The sequence below is a fragment of the Perissodus microlepis genome, chromosome 5 (assembly GCF_051167445.1).
Source record: "Perissodus microlepis isolate ML-2025 ecotype Zambia chromosome 5, ASM5116744v1, whole genome shotgun sequence".
NCBI classification, from domain to species: domain Eukaryota; kingdom Metazoa; phylum Chordata; class Actinopteri; order Cichliformes; family Cichlidae; genus Perissodus; species Perissodus microlepis.
Genome location: NC_140465.1, coordinates 23,608,726 through 23,632,674, shown reverse-complemented (window position 1 = coordinate 23,632,674; position 23,949 = coordinate 23,608,726). Strand labels below are relative to the sequence as shown.

Sequence of the window (23,949 nt, the reverse complement as noted above, 5' to 3'; positions counted from 1 at the left end):
ACGGCAGCACAGTGGAAAAGGGCTGTGTTTTTACCATCAGCGTGACAGTGCCGTGCCGCCTTTGCCCAGGGAAATGAGCCCGCCAGCGCTCTCTAGCGGCCGCGATAAGGAAAGGCTGCTCTTCATAGAGGACTCACGCTCGGGGAGACGTTTTCTGGTCGACTCCGGCTCCCAGAAGAGCCTTGGGAACTCTTGTGTCGTCTTTGCATACCTCCACAATGGTATATTATTTAATCTTTAAAAGTACCACCAGTGGTACGTGTACCACAGTTTAAGACCCACTGCTTTAAACAAAACCACTTTAACTGGAAGTGCACAAGAGCTGAATTTAGGTGCAATAGTATTTGCCTCCATAGAGCTTACACTGTCGTCTGTATATGTCATCATCATCATTTATTTGATCAGTAATAAAGCGACTGAGGTATTTCACCTTTTTATGAACTTCAAGAGTTTTTGGGACAGTTTAAACAGGCAAATTTAGCTGTTTGTCCTTCTTGGTTCTACATATCAAAACACCACTTTTAACAGCATTGTACTTTATATCATATTGCACACCATACTCAGTACAGATATTAAGAAGCTCCTGTAACCCAGCACTGCTTGGACTAAAAACAACCAGGTCATCTGCATACATAAGATGATTTATCAATGTTTTACACCCAGTGTTACATCACAACCATCACCACCCTCCACCAGTCAGGGCTGTATGGCAGAGTGGCCCGATGGAAGCCTCTCCTCAGTGCAAGACACATGAAAGCCCACATGGAGTTTGCAAAAAAAAAAAAAAAAACACCTAAAGGACTCCAAAATGGTGAGAAATAAGATTCTCTGGTCTGATGAGACCAAGATAAAACTTTTTGACCTTAATTCTAAGTGGTATGTGTGAAGAAAACCAGGCACTGCTCATGACCTGTCCAGTACAGTCCCAACAGTGAAGTATGATGGTGGCAGCATCATGCTGTGGGGGTGTTTTTCAGCTGCAAGGACAGGACGACTGGTTGCAATCAAGGGAAAGATGAATGTGGCCAAGTACAGGGATATCCTGAACGAAAACCTTCTCCCGAGTACTCGGGTCCTCAGACTGGGTGAAGGTTTACCTTCCAACAAGACAATGACTCTAAGCACTTCTACTAAATACTGAGCGAAGGGTCTGAATACTTAGGACCATGTGATATTTCAGTTTTTCTTTTTTAATAAATCTGCAAAAATGTCAACAATTCTGTGTTTTTTCTGTCAATATGGAGTGCTGTGTGTACATTAATGAGGAAAAAAACGAACTTAAATAATTTTAGCAAATGGCTGCTTTATAACAAAGAGTGTAAAAATGCAGGGGGTCTGTCCGTACCCACTGTATGTGATAATTATTATGGGTAAATTCTTCATTCATAAGTGTCGATTTCTGAATATAAATCCGTCCTTTTTCACCTTTCACAAAGAACTCTGCCTCTTCCTCTCATCTGTAAAGTTTATGGACAAAAAACAAACAGTGGATCTGCATCATATGGTTAATGAACTAAAGCTTTTAGAAAACCCCAAGGTTATAATTTTATTATATGACTTTTAATTTAAATTTTTGTTAATTTTATTTATTTCTTTAGTTGCTTATGTTTATTTTATTTTCACTATCTGTCTTTTATATTTTGTAAGACAGCCTGTCGTGGTATTATCTGAAGTTGGAAAAAGTCTTTGACAATATTGCCATATTTGTTATACTTGTTTATGGAAGCCAGTTTCCGCCACTAAAAAACAAAACAAAAACAAGTATCCATAACTCGAAATTTCGAGAAACACAACTCGAAATTTGGAGAAACATAGCGAGTTAAGGATCCTCTTCTCTTTTTTTGTAGCGGAAGTATGGAAGTATGGGCTTCCATACTTGTTACATTTGTTTAATTAATAAAAAATATATATATATTCATTGCTCTTGTTTTTGTCCAGTAAAATTAAACTGGTTTAACCAATTTTCTTGAACTAGCCCATTAGTTGCATACAAGTTTTCAAAAAGTCTGTATGCACGGGATTTATCGATTTTCACTTTATTTATTTATTTGTATTCCACTATTCTCATTTAACTTTAAGACCAAGACACCTTGTCCTATTATTAGTCTGTGGATAGAAATGCTGCAATAAGCCCGTTTTTAAAATGACTCTTATTCTGAAACGCTTCACCGGATAAGCTATGTCACGTCGAACGAGTTGATTGGCTGTCTCCTGCACCGGAAGCCAAACAAGGATTCGGCGTTTTAACGATCTTACGTGTCATTTCCAGAGTGTCAGTGATTCAGACCTGCTGTAGACTGTTAATGAAAAAACCCAGGTGAGTTTTCATCGTTTTCATTTACTCTCACGCTGTTCGCAGACTTTAAGACCTGAATATTAACCAGCTACCTGTCGATTTGCGTTCATTGTAGATAAATAAAGTCAGCTCTGTCAGCTGACGTTAGCTATTTAGAGGCACTGTAAGTTCACTACAAACCCAAACATGATCATAGTCACATTTTATCTCACTGTTTCCCTTAAAAGTTAATTCATTTAAGATAAAGTGCTGATGTAATCTGCATAAAACGCAATATCCTTAACAGGTTGTTTTAGTAGTACCTGTTAGTTCTATCTGTTTTAATCTGTGTTTATTCCCATGTGTATCCTCGTTTTATCACCTGTTTGTGTTGGTTGGTTCTTTGGTTTGTTTTTCGACACTTTTCAGGGACGTAAATATCACCCTATCACGTGTTCCAGACCGCCTGATAGAATGAATGAATTAAATCTGTTGATCTGAGGCGACACCATGACCTCTTCTTGTTCTTCCTCTTCTTTTTCTTCCGGACGCCACAGCGTTTGCCACAGCGATCTGCTGTCACACCAGCCATCGACATGTCATCACTACAGCTTTAAATGTTCTCTGTGCTCTTGCTCTTTTCCATCTGCCTGAAAGCTCGATATTTAACATCCTTTGTCCAGTTTATCCACTATCCCGCCTCTTGCATCTCTAACTTTGTCTCCAAACCACTACTGCCTGAGCTCTCCCTCTGATACTCCCTCCCAATGGAAGTTTGAGCATCTTGATCTTTATCACCTCCATGTCATTGGCTAATAATTAAGTTGAATTTAAGGCAGTCAAAAAGGTAGCAAATGCCTGAATTACTGCATCCAAAAGAGTAAATGCAGTAAAAACAATAACAAAATCACCATCACTGTGATTTTTATTGTATTATTTACTCAAGTGTACAACTTGTAAAAAGCCATTTACTTTTATTCAAGGCCAGTAGATATCAGGAAAATGCACAGACGTCTGTAACACAGATTCTTTGCTTTAACTGTAAGTGGACCAGACATGTTTACATATATAGTTACTCTAAAAAGGTCCATTTTGAATCAGGAAGACCCTGACCTAAGTTAAACACGTTAAAATAACAGTGCAGAAGTTTAGTAAGTAAGAATATAAATAAAACAAAGTGGAATTTAATCATCCATTTTCTTCTTTTCATACTATTCACCTTTCCACCCTGAATAGAATTGAGTGTAGTAAAATGGCTCAATAAAAATACGATAAACCAAAGTAAACAACACAGTGGATCAGGAAATGGTCTCTGATCTGCTTATTTGTGTTTCTGTCCCCGATCACAACGTTTCCACTCTCATGTGTACATAAATTTTATACTTTTATACTTTAGGAGGGCAAAGAAGTTCACATTTAGAGGTCAGAGAGGGAGAGAATAATTTTCTTCAAAGTAAAAAAGTGACTGTATTTGAAAGTCACTTTTAATTTTAAATCCAACACAGAAACAAGCATGACTGATTTTTTTCTGTCCTTCCTTTAGAAAATGTCTGATTTTAATGATGAATGTGAATCTGGTCTTTTCAGGGCATCAGCATCTGGTTATTGATGAACTTGGGTAACTGTTGGTAACGGCAGAATCATGAAGGCTTTGATCCTGGTGGGGGGGTACGGGACCCGACTGCGACCGCTCACCCTGAGCGTCCCAAAACCCCTCGTGGAGTTCTGCAACAAACCCATCCTGCTGCACCAGGTGGAGGCACTGGTGAAAGTAAGGCAAAGATATCAATGAGGATTTAATGACGCTGCTGATAGGTTATTTTGTGTTGTAATCATGAGTCACTATCTCTGTGTGTTTTCAGGCTGGGGTGGACCATGTGGTTCTGGCAGTGAGCTACATGTCAGAGCTGCTGGAGAGAGAGATGAGAGTGCAGGAGCAGAGAGTACGTATGACAACCTGCACTCTTACAGAAAAAACCACCAGGTTTCTCCTGCATGGAGGATATATGATGGATTTATTAATCAGGATATCATTTACTGAGGCGTAAATGTGCGCAACAGTCACTGTTGAGTATGTTTGGTTCCCTTTTCAAGAAACTATCGGCATCTCTGCTTCTTATTTTTCTTGTTCTAGTGTATCCAGGATATTCAGAAAATCGGTAACAAGTTTTAGGTTCAAGATTTCCAATCAATTGGTCTGAATTTAGAAGCTAAGTCATCCTCAAAGGATAGCTAATTATTCTGAGATTGTGTTTGATGCAGTGCAAGCCTGCAGTTTTAATTTTTCTATGGACTGTTTACCTGTGTGGAGAAATTTGATCATATGTGATTGGTCAGTATAATATTGGGACTATAAGTGGAATAAAACAGAAACAAAAAAATCTTTAGATAGATTTATAGTGATTAGTTGCGTGTCTCATCTGTGGTTTGTAGTTTGAAGGAAACATCTTTGTGGGGGAGGTGTGGTCCCTGGCTCAGCTGCAGGGAGGAGTGGTGGTGCAGTGAGCTCAAGGGGGCAGTACTGGGAGGCAGGTGAGCCATTGACTGGCGATTGACTGATGACGGTGTCTCTTTCCGTTTCTCTATATAGTGAAGGCAGAGTCGAGCAGGGAGAGAGAGAGTTGGACTGGAACGGGCTGTTTCCCTTGAATGCAGAATTGTCAATAAAACACAACACTCGTGAGCACAGTCACCGTGTGTGTCGTGTACTTTACAATCTTTAATCAGCGTGACTTCCGTGTTGTGCTTGAACAGGACCTCAAAGACTCGGTTGTTGGACTTGTTGGATTTCTGCATCTCTGGTCACATGTTAGGAAATAGATTCAGGAGACATTCATTTGGATTCATGTGTGATGTGGTGTGATTCCTAACTGAGCCCAAACATTAAAGTTGAACCTGACTGTTTTTTGTTTTCTTCTCAGCTCGGGATTCGTATCTCTCTGTCTCATGAGAAGGAGCCTCTGGGAACAGGTGAGTTTGTCTTTACTACAGACAGATCCAGATAAGCGTAAATGGCTCTCTGCAAATATCCAGTAATTCAACATCGATTAACTCGTCTTTTAAAAACCATAGTAAATTATTGTGAACCATATAAAACTGTATGTTTGTGCACAGCGGGTCCCCTGGCGTTGGCTCGAGACTTGCTGAATGATGACAGTGAGCCGTTCTTCGTTCTCAACTCAGACGTCATCTGTGATTTTCCGTTCAAAGATCTGCTGCAGTTCCACCGCAACCACGGCAAGGAGGGAACCATTGTGGTGAGAGAGACTGTCCAAGTATTTCCTATGCTTAGCTGCTGCATATTGACAGGTTTTTATTAGTTTTAGGTGGTTTAAGGGAAGATTACTACTGTGGGGTCATACTCTGTGTGTGTGTGCGTGCATGAAGGTAACACGGGTGGAAGAGCCCTCTAAGTACGGTGTGGTGGTGTATGAGGCGGACAGCGGGAGGATCCATCGCTTTGTGGAGAAACCACAGGTCTTTGTCTCCAACAAAATTAATGCCGGCATGTACATCTTCAATCCCAGCATGCTCAGCAGGATCCAGGTGAGGAGGCTCTCTCACTCACTCATAGTGTCGATGTTAGTGTGTTATTTAGTAACAGACTCGGTGTTTCCCACAGATGGACTTTACCTTGGTGGGCCAGCCTGTTAGTATCTGGTATTATTGAAGACTGAAAGCTGAAAGGGAGCTCCCTTTCAGCTTTCAGTCTTCAATCCAAACTTTCAGCCTTAGTTTGGATCAGAGCGAAGAATGCATCTGGGTCACTGTTCAGCCTATCACTGTGGCAGTCACTGATATCATTCAGCTTCTTGATCAGAGCTCATCCTAGATTCAGATGTACTCAGACTTCACTATCTTGGACTGTAGCTAGTGATTGCAGTCCTCCTGCTCTGAATATCTCCTGCGAGACCCTGGGTCACTCTAACCCGAGCCTACAACAGGTTTGCGTCTCTGAGGTTGAAGAGCAGACTACAAGAACTACAGCCACCAGCTCCTCTTCAACATGGTGGAGTTTAAATCTACCAGCAGGATGAGACTCACTGGAGAGGCACCTGATTATGTGGGAATCTGTGGGAAACACTGAGTCTGAAGACACTATAGTTTTGTGTATTTTTTGGATCATGTTCATGACTTTTTTTATGCATTCTTTTTGCAGCTGAGACCAACATCCATTGAAAAAGAAATATTTCCTGTCATGGCAGGGGAGGGACAGCTGTATGCCATGGAGCTGCAAGGTAACTAATACTAATATTAAGACTGCAGTGCTACAGCACAGGACTCTTCTCCTCCAGTGGCGTAGTGGTCAAAAAGTCACTGGTTTGATTCCAGCTGGAGACACAAATCCTCTTTGGGGTTGCGTCAGAAAGGGCATCCTGCGTTTTAAGAAAATCTGCCAAATCAGACATGTAGAGCTGCCCACTGTGGCGACCACTGGTGGCAGGGAAGCAGCCAAAAGTAGCTTCTACTACAGCACAGGACTGTAAAGCTGCATGTGAGGTCTGAACATTCAGCTTTTGCCCAAAATAGGGGCCCATGGAGAAGATCGTATTAATCAAAATGATGCAAGTCAGTTCATAAAAGTATACAGTGGTGACCTCACCTTTTTCTTAACACAGCAGTAGGATCAGTAGGATGGAAATGTATGGTTTGAAGCTGACCTGTGTGCTTGATCTGGTCTCTGCAGCTCACAGCTCCACCAGACGTAAGTATTTGGGCTTTTCGTGCAGGTCTGGAGAGGAAACGTTTGCAGAAAAGCACCACTAACCTTTATGCTCAGACCTAAAGGTTCTCTAGAGTTCTGATACAGATGTTTAAAAAAATAATAATAACCCCAACAAAAAACATAAGAGCTCACCAGCAGGAGGAATCACTTGTTGGTGCTTCTCTACATCCTCATTCCTCTCTGAGGTCCTTTGGCTTTGCTGAAACAGTGGAACCACGTAGTGAAACCTCCAACCCATCCTGACCTGTAGTCCAGGCAGGCTTACTGGTCCCAGTCAGTAGTGGATTTCCCTTTAGAAGATGATGTGATTCATCATGTTTAAGTAGTAACAGAAGGTCCTTGAGATTAGCAGCGAAGCATTTAGAAAACTTAAGAATCACAGGATAAATAAAAAAAGATGGGCTTGATTTGTTCTTTAAATTTTCTTAGAGGAGTAGGAATTTGTACAAGTGACCTAAATTCTGTTTTGTCTTTGTAATAAATATGGACAAACCTATGTAGGCCTAAAAGGCTAAATAAATTCATTACATTTTAATAACTGATCTTTGGCTAGTTTATGCTTGAATAAATAAATAAATTCAGGTTAAATCTGTATGTTAATCAGAAACCAGAAACCCTGATGTTTTTTTATGATGCTGGTGCTCGTAAAAACCCTGATTAATGTTGTTCGTACCAGTTGTGCTTTCCTGTGTTTTTATTCAGGTGTTTGGATTAATCTTTTTTCAGGATTGGTATTTATTGAATTATGAATTGATGGTGATTTTTCTCCCTCTTTTTTTGTTTTTTTTTAAAACAGAGATCTGTAGAAAATCCATCAGTCTTTCCAGTGAAAATGTGGCTTTTTTAACCCACTGAACTGCATTTTCAGTTTTTAGTTTAAATCTGTATCTCTGCTTGTCCTAGTTTCCACTTTTGCCCCCACAGCCTAACCAACGGTAAGGGGGTGACACCATGTTGCAGTGGTTAGCACTGTTAGGCACTGGGTTCGAACCTTCTGGTTGATTTCTGTGTGTTTGTTTGCTCCTGAAATTCATAGACTGCGGTCATACTTGTTAGGTTATAACTGGTGATTTTGGTGGCCGTAGGATTAGATGTGAGGGTGCCTGTTTGCCTCGGTGTTCTCCGCCTCTTCTCTCTTGATCCTGCCCCCTCACAACACTTAGCTGGATATTTGGTTGAGGTAGATGAATGATTTGTGCAGCTATTAGAACAAATGCTGAAAACTCTGCTGGCAGTTATGTAAAATTTATGGCAGAGTTTGCAGTCAGCAGATTAATGTCTGCCTCTTACTGTGACCTCATTATTCAGTGAGTCACCTGTTAAAGATCACTAGGAGCTGCCTGGTTGTTTTCAGGCTTTCACCTCTCACCCTCTGTCCGTCTGTCTGCAGGTTTCTGGATGGACATCGGCCAGCCTAAAGACTTCCTGACAGGGATGTGTATGTACCTCCAGTCAGTACGACAACACGCACCTGAGAGATTACGCACAGGCCCCGGTTTCCTCGGCAACGTCTTGGTGGTGAGTGCACTTTGTTGATGTGACATCAAAATAAGGGCTTGTACTTCATGGTAATGATCATCCCCTTTTCTTCTTCTCTGAAGGATCCCACGGCACAGATCGGGGAGAACTGCACCATCGGCCCGAATGTCACCATCAGCGCCGGCGTTGTCGTGGAGGACGGCGTGAGGATAAAACGGTGCACGGTGCTGAAAGGGTCGAGGGTTCGATCGCACTCGTGGCTGGAGAGCTGCATCGTGGGGTGGAGCTCGTCAGTCGGCCAGTGGGTGAGTGGGAAAGATGTGTGGACGTTCTTGGTTCATTCATTTATTGTGAGACGCAGCTAATTGTGTCTCTGTCTGTTTAACAGCAGATCTCACTTGCGGTGATATTTGTACTCTATAACTTAGCCTAGTTATTTTATTTGTTTCTTTTTAGAGCTTGTTGTATCTGCTTACGCGCTCATGGATATAATTTATTGGAATTGCTCAAACTTGTCTGTTTTTTTTGTTTGTTTTGTTTGCTTTGTTTGTTTTGTTTTTTTGTCTTAAAGTAATAACCAAATGGGACTTTTGGCCAACTTCACAGTTCACTATTATATCTATCCTTTTCACATAACTTATAATAGCTAATGCCAGAGAAGCAGTAGGAGAACAGAAGGAGTACTGAAGGCTGTGGCAGCCGTACTCTTTCTGCTGTCTAGTTAAATCCTCTGTTTCATCTCGTACAGCACATGCACAAAGACTTGTCACGTGCGATGGTAGATGACTTGTGTCTTAATGTGCGTCCTCAGGTGCGTATGGAGAATGTGACGGTGCTGGGGGAGGACGTGATCGTCAATGACGAGCTTTACCTGAACGGTGCCAACGTCCTACCTCACAAATCCATCAACGAGTCAGTCCCGGAGCCGCGAATCATCATGTAGCGTCAGGTGGAGGAAAAATCCCAGCGCCTTTTATATGAAGACTACGAGGAAGACCCAAACTGTGCCAGAGAAGAGGGAGGGACATTCAGGCAGTTGAATGGAAGCAGGAGGAGGAAGAACAAAAGGCTTCTTTGTCTGTCTTTTTATAAATTAATTTGGACTTTTTTTAGCCCTGCTTGGCTGCATTTGTCAGAAAAGGTGACGTGTGTCAAGGAAGGTTTCTTAAAGTACTGACAGGTCAAACTCTCATGTTGGCAAATATGAGAAAAGTCGAAAGAGGGGGCTTCTTGGTGGAGGGAGTAAAGATCAGTATACTGAGAGGGAAGGGGGAAGTGGGTGTGTGAATATATGAACACTGTTGGTTAGATTTACTATGCATTTACACTTCCTGAAAAGAACAATCAAACCACAGCTACAGGTTGATGTCATGACTGATGCTCAGATTCTGATCTGACTTATTGCGAAACATAATGCAGTATTGGTCACAGTTAAAGGTTCCAGTGTGTAGGATTTCTGATGCTCCATTAACATAAATGTAATCCAGGATTTATAACTAGTGTTTCTACTGAAGACCAAAAAGGACAAACAGCACTGGCTATAAGTAAATGGAACTGAAGGTGCTCCTACATTGTTGTAAACAATAGACTGTATATCAAAGATGGACAATGCCACCACTGTTTGCTTGTGGAGGCTGCCACGTTTTTGTTTTTGTTTTGTTTTTTTGGAAGTAGAATATTTACTTACACAAAAGTGTGAAGTTGTGAGCTGGGTCCAGCAGAGGTGAAGACTAGGAAAGAGATGAGACCAGTGTCAGCACACTGTTTAATCCATGCCACACCCCAATTTCAAGCCTTGGCAAAATCTTAATGGTTGAATTATATTTAAATATATAAAAATCACTGTCCGTACAGTTGTTACCAACCTATAAATGTGTTTATTTCTGCTGCTTGCTGGAAACAAAGGGCGATTCAGTATCTTGCAATCTACAACATCACCACTAGATGTCACTAATTCCTACACACTGGTCCTTTAAAGCCATAGCAGTTTATTATTGAGGGCAGCAGAGCAAGCTGTAAGCAACTTCATGGAAATGTGAATGTTTTGAGTTTTCATCCACCTGAATGTAATTGACATCAAATAACACTCAATAATTTGATTTGTTTTTATACAGAAATACCAATGACTGCAGCTTTAATCATGGGAAATGTTGGTTATGTCTCGTGTTCTTGATGAGCTTTCCAGGTTTCTCTGTTCTTTGAAATGGTTTGTTTCAATGTCAGACGAGTTAATGATCATCAATATGTGCTCCAATACTGTAGTGGGCGAGCTGACAACTTTATAATGTGGACAACTTTAGTCTTTAAGATTAATTGTACATTATAAATAAATATACAGCGCTGTCTAAAAGTTCCTACTCCACATGAAGTAAGCAGAAACGTGTTTTGGTTTTGTCACAAATTAGGCAATGGCCATCAGATGCAATAATCCTCTTAAAGGTGAGAAAAGCAGATAAGGAAAAGTTTTCAATATACTAAAAAAAACTTTAAAGGAACAGGAGTATAAGTCACTGCTTCCTGTCAGGGTTTTCAGAGTAAAAATGCTTAGATTGTAAATTAGCTTTCAGCCTCGAGGAGAAGACGCAGCCTACTTTAGGACCAGTTTCTTGCATTGTCACCAAAAATAATAGTCCTGAGGCACAAAAGATGGAAAGAGCATGGCACCATGAAATTACTGGACCTTAAGTTGGAACCACTGACATCACTGAAGTCCACCAATGACTGACAGATTTCTTTCCAACTAAAAGCAGGGGCGTGACTCCAAAAGATCATCATATAATCTCATGACCAGACTGCCCAAAACTAAACAAAATGTATCTTCCAGTAAACTTTATAAACTTCATGAATTTGACATTGCATCAGTAAATCATAACATTTTCAGTATCACTAATGTTGACACTCTTATTCTGTGTTCAGTATTTAATTTGTACAATAATCTGTGTATATAATTAAAAAGCCAACTTTCAAACAAAGCTAACATTTTAGCCACGTGTCATTTCCTGCTACTAGCATAAAAATCAGATGATTTTGAGCTTTTACAAACAAATGTAAAGTAAAAGTAAACCGAGCCCAGTGTAAATCCCCTCTGTCATTAGAACTACTGAAATTTTTCTTTGACTTATTTCAGGGTCATAATTAAACATCACATTCAAATTTCTGAGCCAGAAAGAATCCTTGGAAATGAGAAACCTTCAGTAAAGAACTGTTAATCAGCCCTGTGCTAAGACTGGAAAAGTTGTTGGTGTTTTCACATAGCAGTTTCTCCTTAACTGCTGATAAGACAGCCATCTCTCCCCTGAGACAGTTTGTAAAACCAAAGCGTTTTAACTTGAAATAATTACACACCTGAAAATCTTTTAAGGGTATCTGTTCTGCTTTTCTGTTTTTTTTTATGTTACTGGGTCAGATTTTCATATTATATGTGAACAAAATAGACGTTGAAGGTTCAGGGTGTTTTTGGATTTCTTTACATACTAAATGGGGACAGTACAGTTCACAAGCACTGGGTAAAACCCCTCTGTAGGCTTCCAAGTGCCAGCCAGTCAGCAGATGAGGGGTTTAAAGTTTGAACTGAGGGGCTGCATAAGGGTCTGGAATAAGAAAAATAAGGATTGTTTTTAAGCTTGGAATCATTCTGTGATACTAGAGTGGAGTCAAAAAGCAGGAAATTAACAATATAAATGCAACAGGTCGCCTTTAAATAAATGCTCTCCTGTGGGAGGTTACTAAAACTGGTCAGCAGGTTAGTCCTGTGTTAGTCCACACTCAGCGCTGGTGTATCGATGTAAAGCAGTGATTCTGCTGTTTGTGGTAAGCACTATTAAGAGCTTAATGTGCAAAAGACTTTGAGTGAAGGAAGTTGGTCTTTGTAATTTTTTTTTTTTAAATTTCTGAAAGGAAAAATATAATCTACTGACCACTGCAACACGTCTGATCTCGTATTATTGGATGTTTAACAGGTGAAGGTCACAGTAAATCTCATGTCAGTGATAAAAATTGTCACAACAGTTAGATTCACCTTTCTGGTCTCTCTGCATTACCCATGAAATGTAAAGGGCATGAACATGTTTTTTTTTCTTAAAACGTCACAAGCCTTTGTGAATGTTCTAATTTTAATTTAGAGATATAAAAACTTTATTGAGTCAAAGGTTGTTTATAATTTTTACCTGATGTACATAACATCTGAAAGAATGTTCTACATTTAAATCCAAATCTGTTGGTTTTACAGACACTTTTGAGCTTCGTTAGATTACTTCACTAGACTACCATACAAATTAAAATGTATACACAATTACATTTTGTTTTTGCATTTAAAGTATATTTGTATCTAAATAATACCAATTTAAACATTAAATTGCACTAAAAAAGTCATAGCTTTTTATTATTACGTTTAGTAAAAAAAAAAAACAACTCTTGCACACTTGACGTTTGGATGGATCAGAGTGTGTACCACACTCAAAAAGTCCCTGTTATTGGTCCAAAAACGAAAAAATATTGATGACACACAGAAATGTAAAACTACATTTTCACAGATACAATTATTAAAGCTTGTAAGATCGACTATTACCAGTTAAGCCAAGTTAGTTTATTTGTAGAGCCCATTATCTCGCCTGAAAGGCTTTATAGACACATAACACAGACAAAAATATTAAAACAAGAAAGAAAATATACAAATAATAAAATCTAAAAGGCTTTCAGTGTCTTTTAACATTAAAAGAAAAACCCTAATAAGCTATTGAAATGTTAAAATTCTTAAATAAAACTCATCAAAACTCAGAGATTTCTAAGTGGAAATAAGAGCTAGCTAAACCAAAAACCTGTAGATAAAGAGGGCATGTGCTGTTCTACTCTCACAGTCACAGGTAAAATCTTCATTGGTACTTTATTGTGCGTGCCAATGTAAGGAAACAGCTTCTCAGTGAAACTGAGTTTGAAGGTGTGTATGTGTGTGCTGGTGTCAAGATCGAAGAATGAGAGCTTCCCTCTGTCACAGTCCAGCTGAACTTTGACCCTCTGGAGCTTCTTCACCGAGAGAAGTTTATCAGGAAGTGGTGGAGCGGCTGGTGTGTATTGTCCATCCTGGAGACATATTTCCCAGAATCCAGTCTGTAATTGTTCTTTTCTCTTAACAGACTCTATTAGCACACCGAGGCACCTGATCCCATCCTTTCTAACCTCAACATGCCAGCTGTGAGTCCCTGAGTCGAAGCCCTTGGAGCCCAGAACAATTGGATGGTGGTCAAACCTCTCTGGATTGTTGGGAAGCTGCTGTCTCTCACCGAGACTCACACTGGTCAGATCTTCTGAGAGGATGAGTTGTTGATGAGCTGTGTTTGGACCCAGAATCACTGGAGTGCAGGAGACCATCTCCTTCATGTTCTTCCAGATGTTGAAGGTTAGGTTGCCCAGGTGTTTGGCCACATCTATCAGAGCTCCTGAGACCACATGTGGTTCCTCCAGCAGGGTGCGCTGCTGGACTCTGTTCACTGCAGGCTTGATGTTTTGCAGAAATGAGACATCTTCAGCTCTCAGGTTCTCCTCTGTGGCTCTGATTGCATCTAAAAGAGCTGCTATTTTTCTGCTCAGAGCCTCCGTCTTCTCCTTGATCATCTGACTGTTCTGCTCCTCTTCTGCCCTCAGAGCAGTGATTCTTGCTTTTTCTTCTTCTTGCAGAAACTGGTGCATTTTTGCAAACTTCTCCTTGATCTTCCTCTCTGTGTGAAGGGCCTGGACTTTAATGTGTTCTCTGGTTTGATCAAAGTCTCCTTTAACTATTTTAAAGTGCTTCAGTTTCTCTTTTAAGGGATGTAGTAACACCTGAAGCACTTTTCTGTGATCCTCCGCAGCTTCTTCGATGGTTCTGAATTTGTGTTTGTTGTGTATTTTTGAATCCCTACAAACAAGACACACTGGCAGCTGATGGTCCAGACAGAAGAGTTTGAGTTTCTCAGAGTGCAGACTGCAGTGAGCCTCTGACTCTAAAGAAGCTTTTTGATCTCTCTCCAGTAAGAAAGCTTCACACAGGTTCTTTAATACCAAGTTACAGGGTGGGTCATCTGACAAATGCAAATTCTTACAAAGTGGGCATTTACGTACTGGTTTCTCCTTCCACCACATTTGCAAGCAGTCTTTACAAAAGCTGTGGCTGCACGACAGCATGATGGGGTCTCTGAAGATGTCATAGCAGATCGAACAAGAGAGATTCATTTCTGACTGAGAGGACATTTTGCCTCTGAGTGAAAAAAAATGCAGCTGGGGTAATTAGAGACTGAAGATGTATCTTGAAACTTACTTTTCTTCCAGCTGTGGCTTCTTTAAAAGTCCTGCTCGTTATATGAAATCAGCAGCAGGTAGAAGTGGCAGTATCCCCGATAGTTAGAATTCCTCTTTGCTCCGATAGTGAATCTCAAACACACTGCTCACAAAGTGAAACTGTGACATATAACTGATGCCTGGTTTGATTCCAATTAATGTTTCTGTTGCAACTCTATTGTGGCACTTATGCTACCTTTGCCTACAAAGCTTCTTATCTGCATTTACAGTTCTTTTGTCTGTTACAGCCAACCAAAAACGGTGGAGAAGCAGAACGTTAGATCATATCTCAGCAACTGGGAGAAATTTGCCTTCAGGGATTTCTGCCTGGCAGGCTCTCTAACACCTGTCAGAGATGTATTGTAGCCCAGCATATAGAGAGGACTATGTATAGGTGACTGATTGCTCGTGACAAACAGTGGAAAGTAGGCAAATAAAGTGCAGGCGACAACAATCAGAGAAACAGGAGAGAAGATGGGAAGCACAAAACAAAATAAGATACAAGAAAACTATTTTTTTTTTCATTTTTAATGCTAATCCTTACCTTAGAGATAAAAAGAGACTAGCGTATAGAAAGTAACCAGAGTACCAATCAGAACAAAAAGGTAGCAAAACTCAGCGATATCACCAAAAAGTAAAATCATTGTGACAGTGTTATTGTTACATCTTGAAAAATGCATATTCGTGGATCCTTTTGATATTGTGGAAGATGAGTAATACTGTAAGATATGTTTTCACAGAATCGAAATATTCTGGGACGTCTTGAGTGATCAGTGGTTCAGGAGTCAATGTGAACTTCAAAAAAATGTTTACTGATTATACGACACATGACTGTGAAACCAGAGCATATGGTTGAAGTGTGACTGTGTTTAAGAGGAAATGTGTTTTGCAGTGTGTGCATGCATTTCTGTTACTGGTAGTACTCCTCAGGATGGCGAGATATCGCTACTTTAAACCACAGTACTTCCTTCCTTGAGGGGCTTCCTTGAGTCAAAAAGAAACGTTTTGTCTATTATTTGAAGATATTTTCTCTGCAGGAATGGCGGACACTGGTGTGGAACTGGACAGACTTGTTGCTGCAGTGCCTCAGAATCCAGATGAGCAACAAAAAGATGACAAATTGGCACAAACGCTGCTGTTTGTCCTGCTGACTGTAGTGCTGTATGGCATTGCTGCAGAGGCTTTTTTTATTAACCTGCTTTACCACCGTGAATTGGTGAGTATCAGCTCAGTGTACTCTAGTCTTTAAATCTAAATATTTATTGCCTGCTTTTTATCCTCTCTTATTGTGACTTTAGAGGTATAAAAATGAATTAATTAACTGTAACAATTAAGCAATTGTTGTGATATATCAGCTGATAAGATAGATACTACTGTAGCACATATCTAATTGCAAAAGCTTCTATTACTTTAGGCACATTTGTTGTGAGCTCGTCTCGTTTTAACAGTCATTTGTTTATATTTTACTCAATTTTCCTGTACTTTTAAAAAAATGTATTTTATTTTTTAAAAATTCTTCTCTGTACAAGTAAACGTACTCTATCATCAAATATGACGCATTGACAATTTCTTTCAAACTAATTTTTAACTTCCATTGCAGGCTGTCTCAAGACTGAACAACAGATCAGGTACACAAGTCTCTTATTACATTTAACCTTAATTCAACTAAGAACTAAAATCTCGAGACTAAGAATGTCTTTTGTGAGCATATCTAAAAAACAAAACATAAACCCCCTCGCATTTTTGATTTCATTGCAGAACAAGATGAACCCATCCGTGGTTTTGCACATCTGACAGGTTGGATAACTTTTTTTTTTTTTTTTTGTAAATAACACAAGTGTATATCATCCATAAATAAAAAAACCGTCGTCATGATTTTCTGATTTGCATGATTTTTGCATTTGTTTCTCTAATTAACGGTCAAACTGTATAGAAAAGCCTTCATTTCTCATTGTCAGTGATAAATAGTTTGTCTTGCGTGCTGTATTTATATATCAGATGTAAGGCAGCAGAGTTATATGCTGAGTATAAACGGTGAGTTTGTTTTGAAACTGCAATAAACACACCAAGATTTGATTTCAGAGAAAAAAGAAGCTAAGAAGAATATTTTTAATTTTATTCATTTGTTGGCACATTATGTGAAGAAGCCACATTAATTTAAATATTTACAAAATAAATAACAACAATAATAATAATAACAATAATAATAATGATTTGGTGAATATTATCACAAAACTAAAGTCTTGCATTATCAACTGTGTGCTATCAGGGGCATTTAGATCTTTTTTAAATGGGGTGGCACAAGACGGATGAAGAACAAGGCGAGGTGACTACAGGAAATTCAAATTTTTATGACAGTGTACAAAAAAAATCTGATTAATAAAACGTTGGGTACAGTTTCGAAGCAAATATGCGGGTGTCTTCTGTCCCTTCTGTCAGATCAACTCTGCAGTCCCTATTTCCTTTTGAACAATTCATTGAAACTAGCAGTTTCACAAAACAGATCATAACTGGCCCAAAACAGGAGCTGAACTTTACATAAATTGGTTTAAATGTTTGCCGTGTCTGACTGAAAATACACAACTTTAAATTGCTACATCCATCTTGTCTTTTATCCCTGCAGGCGGGTCGGTTCAAGAAAACGAGGTGATGCTTTGGCATATAAATAATGTGACTGTTCTCAGCGGCATGGCCTACAAAGACGGTAGGCTTGAAGTTCAGGAGGAGGGATTTTACTATGTGTATTCCAAGGTTTGCTTTAGTGACCGTGGGCTCTGGAACCAGTCACCTGATTTTTTTCACCACTTTGTTATGAAATCTGCTCACCTACATGGAAATCATTATACCCTCATGCAGTCACAGAAAGAGTTACGGGTGAACTCAAGCGACTTAAACGACAGCTTTCTGGGTGGACTTTTTCATTTGCATAAAGGTGACGGAATTTTTGTGAGGATAAGGACGAATTTAAACATTTTGCAATATAATGTTTCTGAACATTTCTTTGGTGCATTCATGATCTAGCTTTACACAGCAGGAAATATCAGGAAATCATCTGGTCTTTACCAGGCTCTCACATGATTTAAGTCTAAGTATAAAACAACATGACATATTACACCCAATGACTGTAGAAAACAATCATTGATCTCACTATTTTATTATGCATTTTGCAAAAGTGTAATCAAAATGATTCAGTAGTTTGCAGACCCACCTTCAACAATAATTAGTCAATAAGTCACTACTGAGCCCAACATATAAAACATTAGAAACTGAACTAAGAAAGTGTTATCAGTGGGTTGTGGCTGTGAAAGCATTGACGTGATTGGCTGTCCTCAGGTCTTCAGGAAGGCTGTTCCACAGATGTGCAGCATAGTAACAGAAAGCTTTCGCACTGTGGGTTTTACTTCTGACTTTAGGGACAACTTCAAAAACCTAAAAACTAGATAAAGAATCTGTTCTGAGGCTGACAATGGAGATACTTAAAAGCTGGTGCTGTTCATACTCTCTTCTGGCCTTGGTCACAACCTGTGTACCTAAGTTCTGGAGTGTAGTAGAGGGCTAGTTTGTTTTTAGGGAGGCCAGAAAGTAGTGTCCCGAATTCGAAAATGTGGCACAAGACAAACCAATAGAGGCCCAGTAGAGTGAAATCAGATAGAGAGTTTATTAAAAACACACGCGTGGGAAGAAGCACACAGCATCACATCAGCAGACTTCTTCTCCCAAAAATACACAGAGAGTTGCTTTTATATATTTTGCCCGGTGGGCCGCTGGCGATTTTTTGTTTTTATGGGCCGATCGATTTTTTTTTTTTTTTTTTTTTTTTGGAAGGGTATAAATAATGAAAGGTGTTGGATTGGCCAATTGGTCATGATCGACTCTGGGCTGGACCAATTACAGCCGAGGAGGTCGGATGCACCCTCCCCCTTGTTTAGCAATCTTATAGACGAACTAAAGAAAATGGAGAATAAATAAAGGAAAGGAGGTGCAGAAAAAATTAGGGCCAAAAAGAAACAAGCCCTTCAGGCAGACGCTGCCAAATGTGTAAAAATAACTGAATTGTTTGGCGGTAGCTATGGCATAGCTTCCACAGATTTAGCAACATCAGCAAGTGGTGGAGGCCAGCAGGTGGATAAGGGAAAGGGGAGGCAAGAGGAGGAGAGACCCGAGGCGGCCGCCGGTCATAGTGGCAGAGGAACTGAACTTCAGGTAAGAAGTTATGACTTGCTGTCTATCTGTGTCAGATATAAACCAAGTTTAGTTGTAGTTTGTTTTCGTTGTGCTGACTTTTTACAGTCGCTTAGAATAACTGGTACTGCGTACTAGCTAGCATGAGGGAGTTTATATACTGCTGGGCGGGTGCTATGAAGTTACTGATAGTAAATTTTATTTTATGCTTAAGGTTAGTTTCTCAAACTCCTCAAAATCTTAACAAATTGTGCCAATCCTTACATGTTGCACCAGGCTGATTTATCATCAAAAGTGGAGAAGTCTGTGACAGAGGAGACAGAAGAGCAGCAGAGAGAGATGGAGCAAGAGAGAGAAATAAAAGAGCAGGAGAGAGAGATGGAGATGGAGAGATGACTTTATGTCATCCATGAGGGATGAATTTGACATATGTTTCACATATTATAGCCCAACAAGTTACTTATAGCAATTTAAATACGAGCAATCAGTTTTTGGCAAATACCGGAAATCAGTTTTTGGCAGACAATCACCTTTTGGCACAACACCGGCTATTGCAGTTAATAATACAACAGCTTCTTGCCATTTTTTGTGTTTCTTTTTATCGCTGTGTAACTGAGTTCAATTGAAAGCCTGCATGCGCTAGTACCTCTTGCCACAAGTTCCCAGAATCCTTTGCGGTTTTACCCCTGAATGACGTCACATTTTTGGTGGGCCGGTCTCTAGTCAAAATGCCCGGGCCGATTTTTTGTCCCAGTCCAGCCCTGATCAGGGTTAAACGCCCCTTCTCGCGTTCTAAGAACATAATTTGTATTTTAAGAACATCATTTGCATCTTGTACAGACAATGAGCAATTTTTAGAGCTAAAGTCAGACACAGAAGTTCTTCTTCTTCCAAATATGGCGATGATTTCAGGCCCTGGAGGCCCCCGTGGACTTGTCCTCCTTTTGACCCATCTTCTGTCACCTGTTACTAAGCAAACTCAAATGCAACAGGTTGCAACAAGAAGCTGAATACATTCAGGCCTTTGCTCAGGCCTGTTTCTAGATTGTATGTATTATATGTGTTTTGTAAGCGTGTACGCAGTTTTAACCTTCTATAGCTCCAAGTCACTTACACAATAGATTGTCCGGACATCGCGCCGAACAAAGATTACAACCTCCAATTACAACTCCAACTCTTTAATAAGCACAAAATGCAATGTGTATAAAATGGTCTTAGCTGTACCTGTAATAAGAAGGTTAATGTAATACCACCAACTTCAATAAATGTATTAATGAAATGATAATTACTTTAATTAATGCAATGACAATGACTTAATGCAAAGTTACTTAATGCAATGATAATAATGATGAATATGAGGAGCAGTAAAATATTTTCCTTATTCCACAGTAGATCTTACAGTATTCATTGTGTTGCTTTTTACTTTTTTAGCTTTATTTTCTCACTATTTCATTCATGTATGATGTACAACACTGTGTGTCCACTGCGGCTGTTTTAAAGAGCTTTAAAAAAACAAAAAAAACTTTGCAAGATATTGTATTACTTAGTTTTCGTAGTTACTGTTCTTACTGTTTATGTGACCACATAATTTCCTCTGGGATTAATAAAGTAATCTGTTTCTGATTCAGTCTTTCACATCTTTGTGGAGAAATTTTGGCCCACTCTTATTTACAGCGTCACTTCAGTCATTAAAGTTTGTTCTGTTTGTTTATGCACAGCTCTTTGAGGTCCCACCACAGCATTTCAGTCAGGTTGAGGTTTGCACTTTGACTTGGCCATTGCTACCAACTTGTTTCTTTTCTTTGTCAGTTATTTTGTATGGTGTGAGTTTATGCAAGCTTTAGTTGTTGGTCTTGTGATTGGTCCAAATGCAGCTTTGCAAACCCAAACATTGCTGCCATGTTCTTTTTAGAGTGCAGAGGCTTTCTATCATGAAATCTAACATTTAACATGATAACTGAGGCCAGTAGAGACCAAGGTGTAACTCTTGGGCTTTTGCAGATTCTGTGAGCACTGCACGGTTTGATCTTGATGTCAGTTTGTTGAGACATCCACTCTGGGAACATGGCATGGTATGTTTTCCACATGCAAATAATCTTTCTCACTGTAGTATGATGGACTTGGAATTGTTTGAAAATGACCTTTTAGTAACAGTTGATTCTCTAAGATCATTGCTGATATGTTTCCTTTGTAGTGACACACACCTGAATGCTCCAGACCAGCAAACTGCTGAAACCGTGATCTTTATACTTTGATGATCAATTAATTAAGTGGCTCTGATTAGCAGCTCCTGGGTGCTACTTAGCCTCTTAAATGCCATGAAAACAGCAAGGATCTACTTAGTTTTTCACACACCTTTTCTGAAGCCAGCTTTTGTTTTTCAAGTTTTTGGTAACAATATAAGGTAGCTATGTAATATTGTGTGATGTGTGTTTGCTTATCTGAGGTTCTACAAGTAATCTAGTAAGATTAAGGTGATTTGTTTTCATTATTTCCTGATCTGTAAAAACTAATAACTTAAAGAGGGTGTATTTTCTTTTTCATGTGCACTGGTATATGGATATTAATGGATATCACTGGATATTAATTTGCCTGTAGGTAATTTACTTATAAATGCTGTGCAGTTTAATGTCAACGAGAGCAACAGATAAACATATAACTCATGTATCTCTATACACATGGGATTGTTGTACCAATTCAAATTTTGTTCAGCTGTGCATAGATTGTGGTGTTTTTGCTTGAGTTGTATTTTTGATTTTTTGTTTTAATAAACTCCTAATACCTTGCAGCAGTAAAATATATTGTTTTTGACTGGCAGCTGATATTCTCTTCTTTTAACTTTTATCTGAAATATTTTTCTATTCTACATTTCTGATTAAAAGTTCCAATTTATATTTGTTTTGTAATTTGCTCTACAGTACGCACCTTATTTTTGGTCTTCAATGTATAACACCATCAAAATTAATCTGGTAGCATACTGTGTTTTCTCTGCTTTTCCTTGCACAGCTTTTGTGGTGAAAAAGCTGTTTTGAGTTTTCAAGAATATGAAGATGAAATCTTTGCTTCTTCAAACAGTAATTAGCACTGTTGCCTCACGGCAAAAGGCCCTGGGTTCAATTCCACCATCTGGCCGGGGCCTTGTGTGAAGTTTGCATGGGTTTTCTCCAGGTACACCAGCTTCCTCACTGGATCATTAGCTATGTGCTTCTTAAGTTGCTGCAGGTGCCTCTGACTGTAGCAAATAACTCTCAGACCACAGCACACACGTTACAGAGTAGGTGTGCATGTTTGGTAGCACGGCAACACTTCCTGTTAATAGTTTGTTGTGTGGTTTGCATGTTCAGATCAACAGCTGCACTGAGTACTTTGTACCACAGACATTTTGACTGGTCACATCAGCAGCCGCAAAGGTGGAATAATAATAATAATGATTATACCTTCGTTTGATACATGGCCTAATAATCTGTTTACTAATGTTTTTGATCTCTCTTAGTTGACTAAATTCAAAGTCAGGGAATGTCATTTAGTTATTTATATAACACCTTTCATACAAAAGCAATTCAATATGGTTTACAAAGACAACGAAGAGGAAAGAATTAGGATAAAAACAAAAAACAATAATACAATAAAATGAATATTTCAAAACTAAAACTAGTTTTAGTTTTGAAATAAATAAATAAATAAATTTAGTTTTAAGACTAAAACATGTTTGCTCTACAGTAGACACCATAGTTAGGATTATACACTTGAATTAGGAGGAAGAAAACAGAATTCAATTGACTGCAATCTACTGACATCTGGTGGATCGATTTTATACGCCGTTATCACCAAAAGCTATATCCACAATGGATTTTATTCCAATCGCCACCAATTATGTAATGAATAATGTTTGCCACTTTGTGAAACCAAATGATGTGGTTACATTGTAACAGACTCCCCTCTACTCCTCCACTCACCTCACCTCACCTCTGCTGCTGAGGATAAATTCAGCCGAGTCACCAGCGTCAGAAATCACAAGTGAACAGCACCCCAGATTAGAGTCCAGATAAATGGCACACAGAGTTCCAGTAGCAGACACATTTCTATACTAACTGTTCAGATGAGACAAATCAGGCCTTTATGGTCAAATAGCTGCTAAGAAACCACAACTAAGGAAAAGCAACAAGCAGAAGAGATTTGCCTGGGACAAGAAACACAAGGACTGGACCAGTGGAAAACTGTGCTTTGGTCCGATGAGTCCCAATTTGAGATCTTTGGTTCCACCCTTTGGTTTGTCTTTGTGCGACGCAAAAAAGGTGAACGGATGGTCTCTACATGCATGGTTCACATCGTGAAGCATGGAGGAGGAGTTGTGAAGGTGTGGGCGTGCTCTTCTTGTGACATTGTTGGGGATTTATTCAAAATTGAAGGCACACCGTACCAGCATGGCTACCACAGCATCCTGCAGCGAGAATGACATCCCATCTGGTTTGCATTTAGTTGAACCAACATTTACTTTTTCAACAGGACAATGACCCCACAATGGCCTCCATAGTCACCTGACCTAAACCCAATAGAGATGGTTTGGGATGAGATGGATTCCAGAGTGAAGGCAAAAGGACCAACAAGTGCAAAGAAGTAATCAAAGCAAAGGGTGGCTATTTTGAAAAAAACAAAACAAAATATAAAGCATGTTTTGAGTTATTTCACACTTTTTTGTTTACTACATATGTGTTCATTCATAGTTTTTATGCATTCAGTGAGAATCTGCAACGTAAATAGTCATGAAAATAAAGAAAAAAACATTAAATGAGGTTTGGTAGTGTACATTAAAATGTATTATCTTTGTGTTATCTTTGAAGTGAACATGTGCCAACCACTGGAAAGTTCCTTTAACTTAACTTTGTTTGTTATGTTAAGAATTAATAACTGGAATTAATAACTGGAACTGGAAAGTTCAAGGTGATCCTTTAATGTCTCACCTGTCTGCAAAATT

The 23,949-nt window shown here is 39.3% G+C and overlaps 3 protein-coding genes across 3 annotated transcripts; 2 read left to right on the top strand and 1 right to left on the bottom strand.

Annotated features, from left to right (window-relative positions):
• Positions 1 to 2,222: 2,222 nt before the first annotated feature.
• On the top strand, positions 2,223 to 12,405 carry gmppb (GDP-mannose pyrophosphorylase B). The gene is made up of 10 exons (XM_084928982.1): positions 2,223 to 2,317; positions 3,863 to 4,046; positions 4,138 to 4,218; positions 5,197 to 5,245; positions 5,390 to 5,532; positions 5,663 to 5,821; positions 6,435 to 6,513; positions 8,392 to 8,519; positions 8,603 to 8,785; positions 9,292 to 12,405. Exons 2-10 carry the CDS (start codon positions 3,918 to 3,920, stop codon positions 9,421 to 9,423), a joined length of 1,083 nt encoding a protein of 360 aa, XP_084785108.1. The 5' UTR covers positions 2,223 to 2,317; positions 3,863 to 3,917; the 3' UTR covers positions 9,424 to 12,405.
• Positions 12,406 to 13,280: 875 nt separating this feature from the next.
• Positions 13,281 to 14,705, bottom strand: LOC146387370 (E3 ubiquitin-protein ligase TRIM35-like). Its single transcript, XM_084928978.1, has one exon. It carries the CDS (start codon positions 14,703 to 14,705, stop codon positions 13,281 to 13,283), a length of 1,425 nt encoding a protein of 474 aa, XP_084785104.1.
• A 1,031-nt stretch (positions 14,706 to 15,736) lies between these two features.
• On the top strand, positions 15,737 to 21,545 carry LOC146387369 (tumor necrosis factor ligand superfamily member 14-like). The gene is made up of 5 exons (XM_084928945.1): positions 15,737 to 16,008; positions 16,393 to 16,420; positions 16,551 to 16,589; positions 17,416 to 18,995; positions 19,251 to 21,545. Exons 1-4 carry the CDS (start codon positions 15,832 to 15,834, stop codon positions 17,811 to 17,813), a joined length of 642 nt encoding a protein of 213 aa, XP_084785071.1. The 5' UTR covers positions 15,737 to 15,831; the 3' UTR covers positions 17,814 to 18,995; positions 19,251 to 21,545.
• Positions 21,546 to 23,949: the final 2,404 nt, after the last annotated feature.

Excerpts from the sequence above, each read along its gene's own strand:
- gmppb (XM_084928982.1), top strand. The coding sequence starts at position 3,918 with ATGAAGGCTTTGATCCTGGTGGGGGGGTACGGGACCCGACTGCGACCG. Across the intron at positions 4,047-4,137 it reads AGGTGGAGGCACTGGTGAAA|GCTGGGGTGGACCATGTGGT; the intron begins GTAAGGCAAAGA and ends GTGTGTTTTCAG. Across the intron at positions 6,514-8,391 it reads GTATGCCATGGAGCTGCAAG|GTTTCTGGATGGACATCGGC; the intron begins GTAACTAATACT and ends GTCTGTCTGCAG.
- LOC146387370 (XM_084928978.1), bottom strand. The coding sequence starts at position 14,705 with ATGTCCTCTCAGTCAGAAATGAATCTCTCTTGTTCGATCTGCTATGAC.
- LOC146387369 (XM_084928945.1), top strand. The coding sequence starts at position 15,832 with ATGGCGGACACTGGTGTGGAACTGGACAGACTTGTTGCTGCAGTGCCT. Across the intron at positions 16,421-16,550 it reads AAGACTGAACAACAGATCAG|AACAAGATGAACCCATCCGT; the intron begins GTACACAAGTCT and ends ATTTCATTGCAG. Across the intron at positions 16,590-17,415 it reads TGGTTTTGCACATCTGACAG|GCGGGTCGGTTCAAGAAAAC; the intron begins GTTGGATAACTT and ends TTATCCCTGCAG.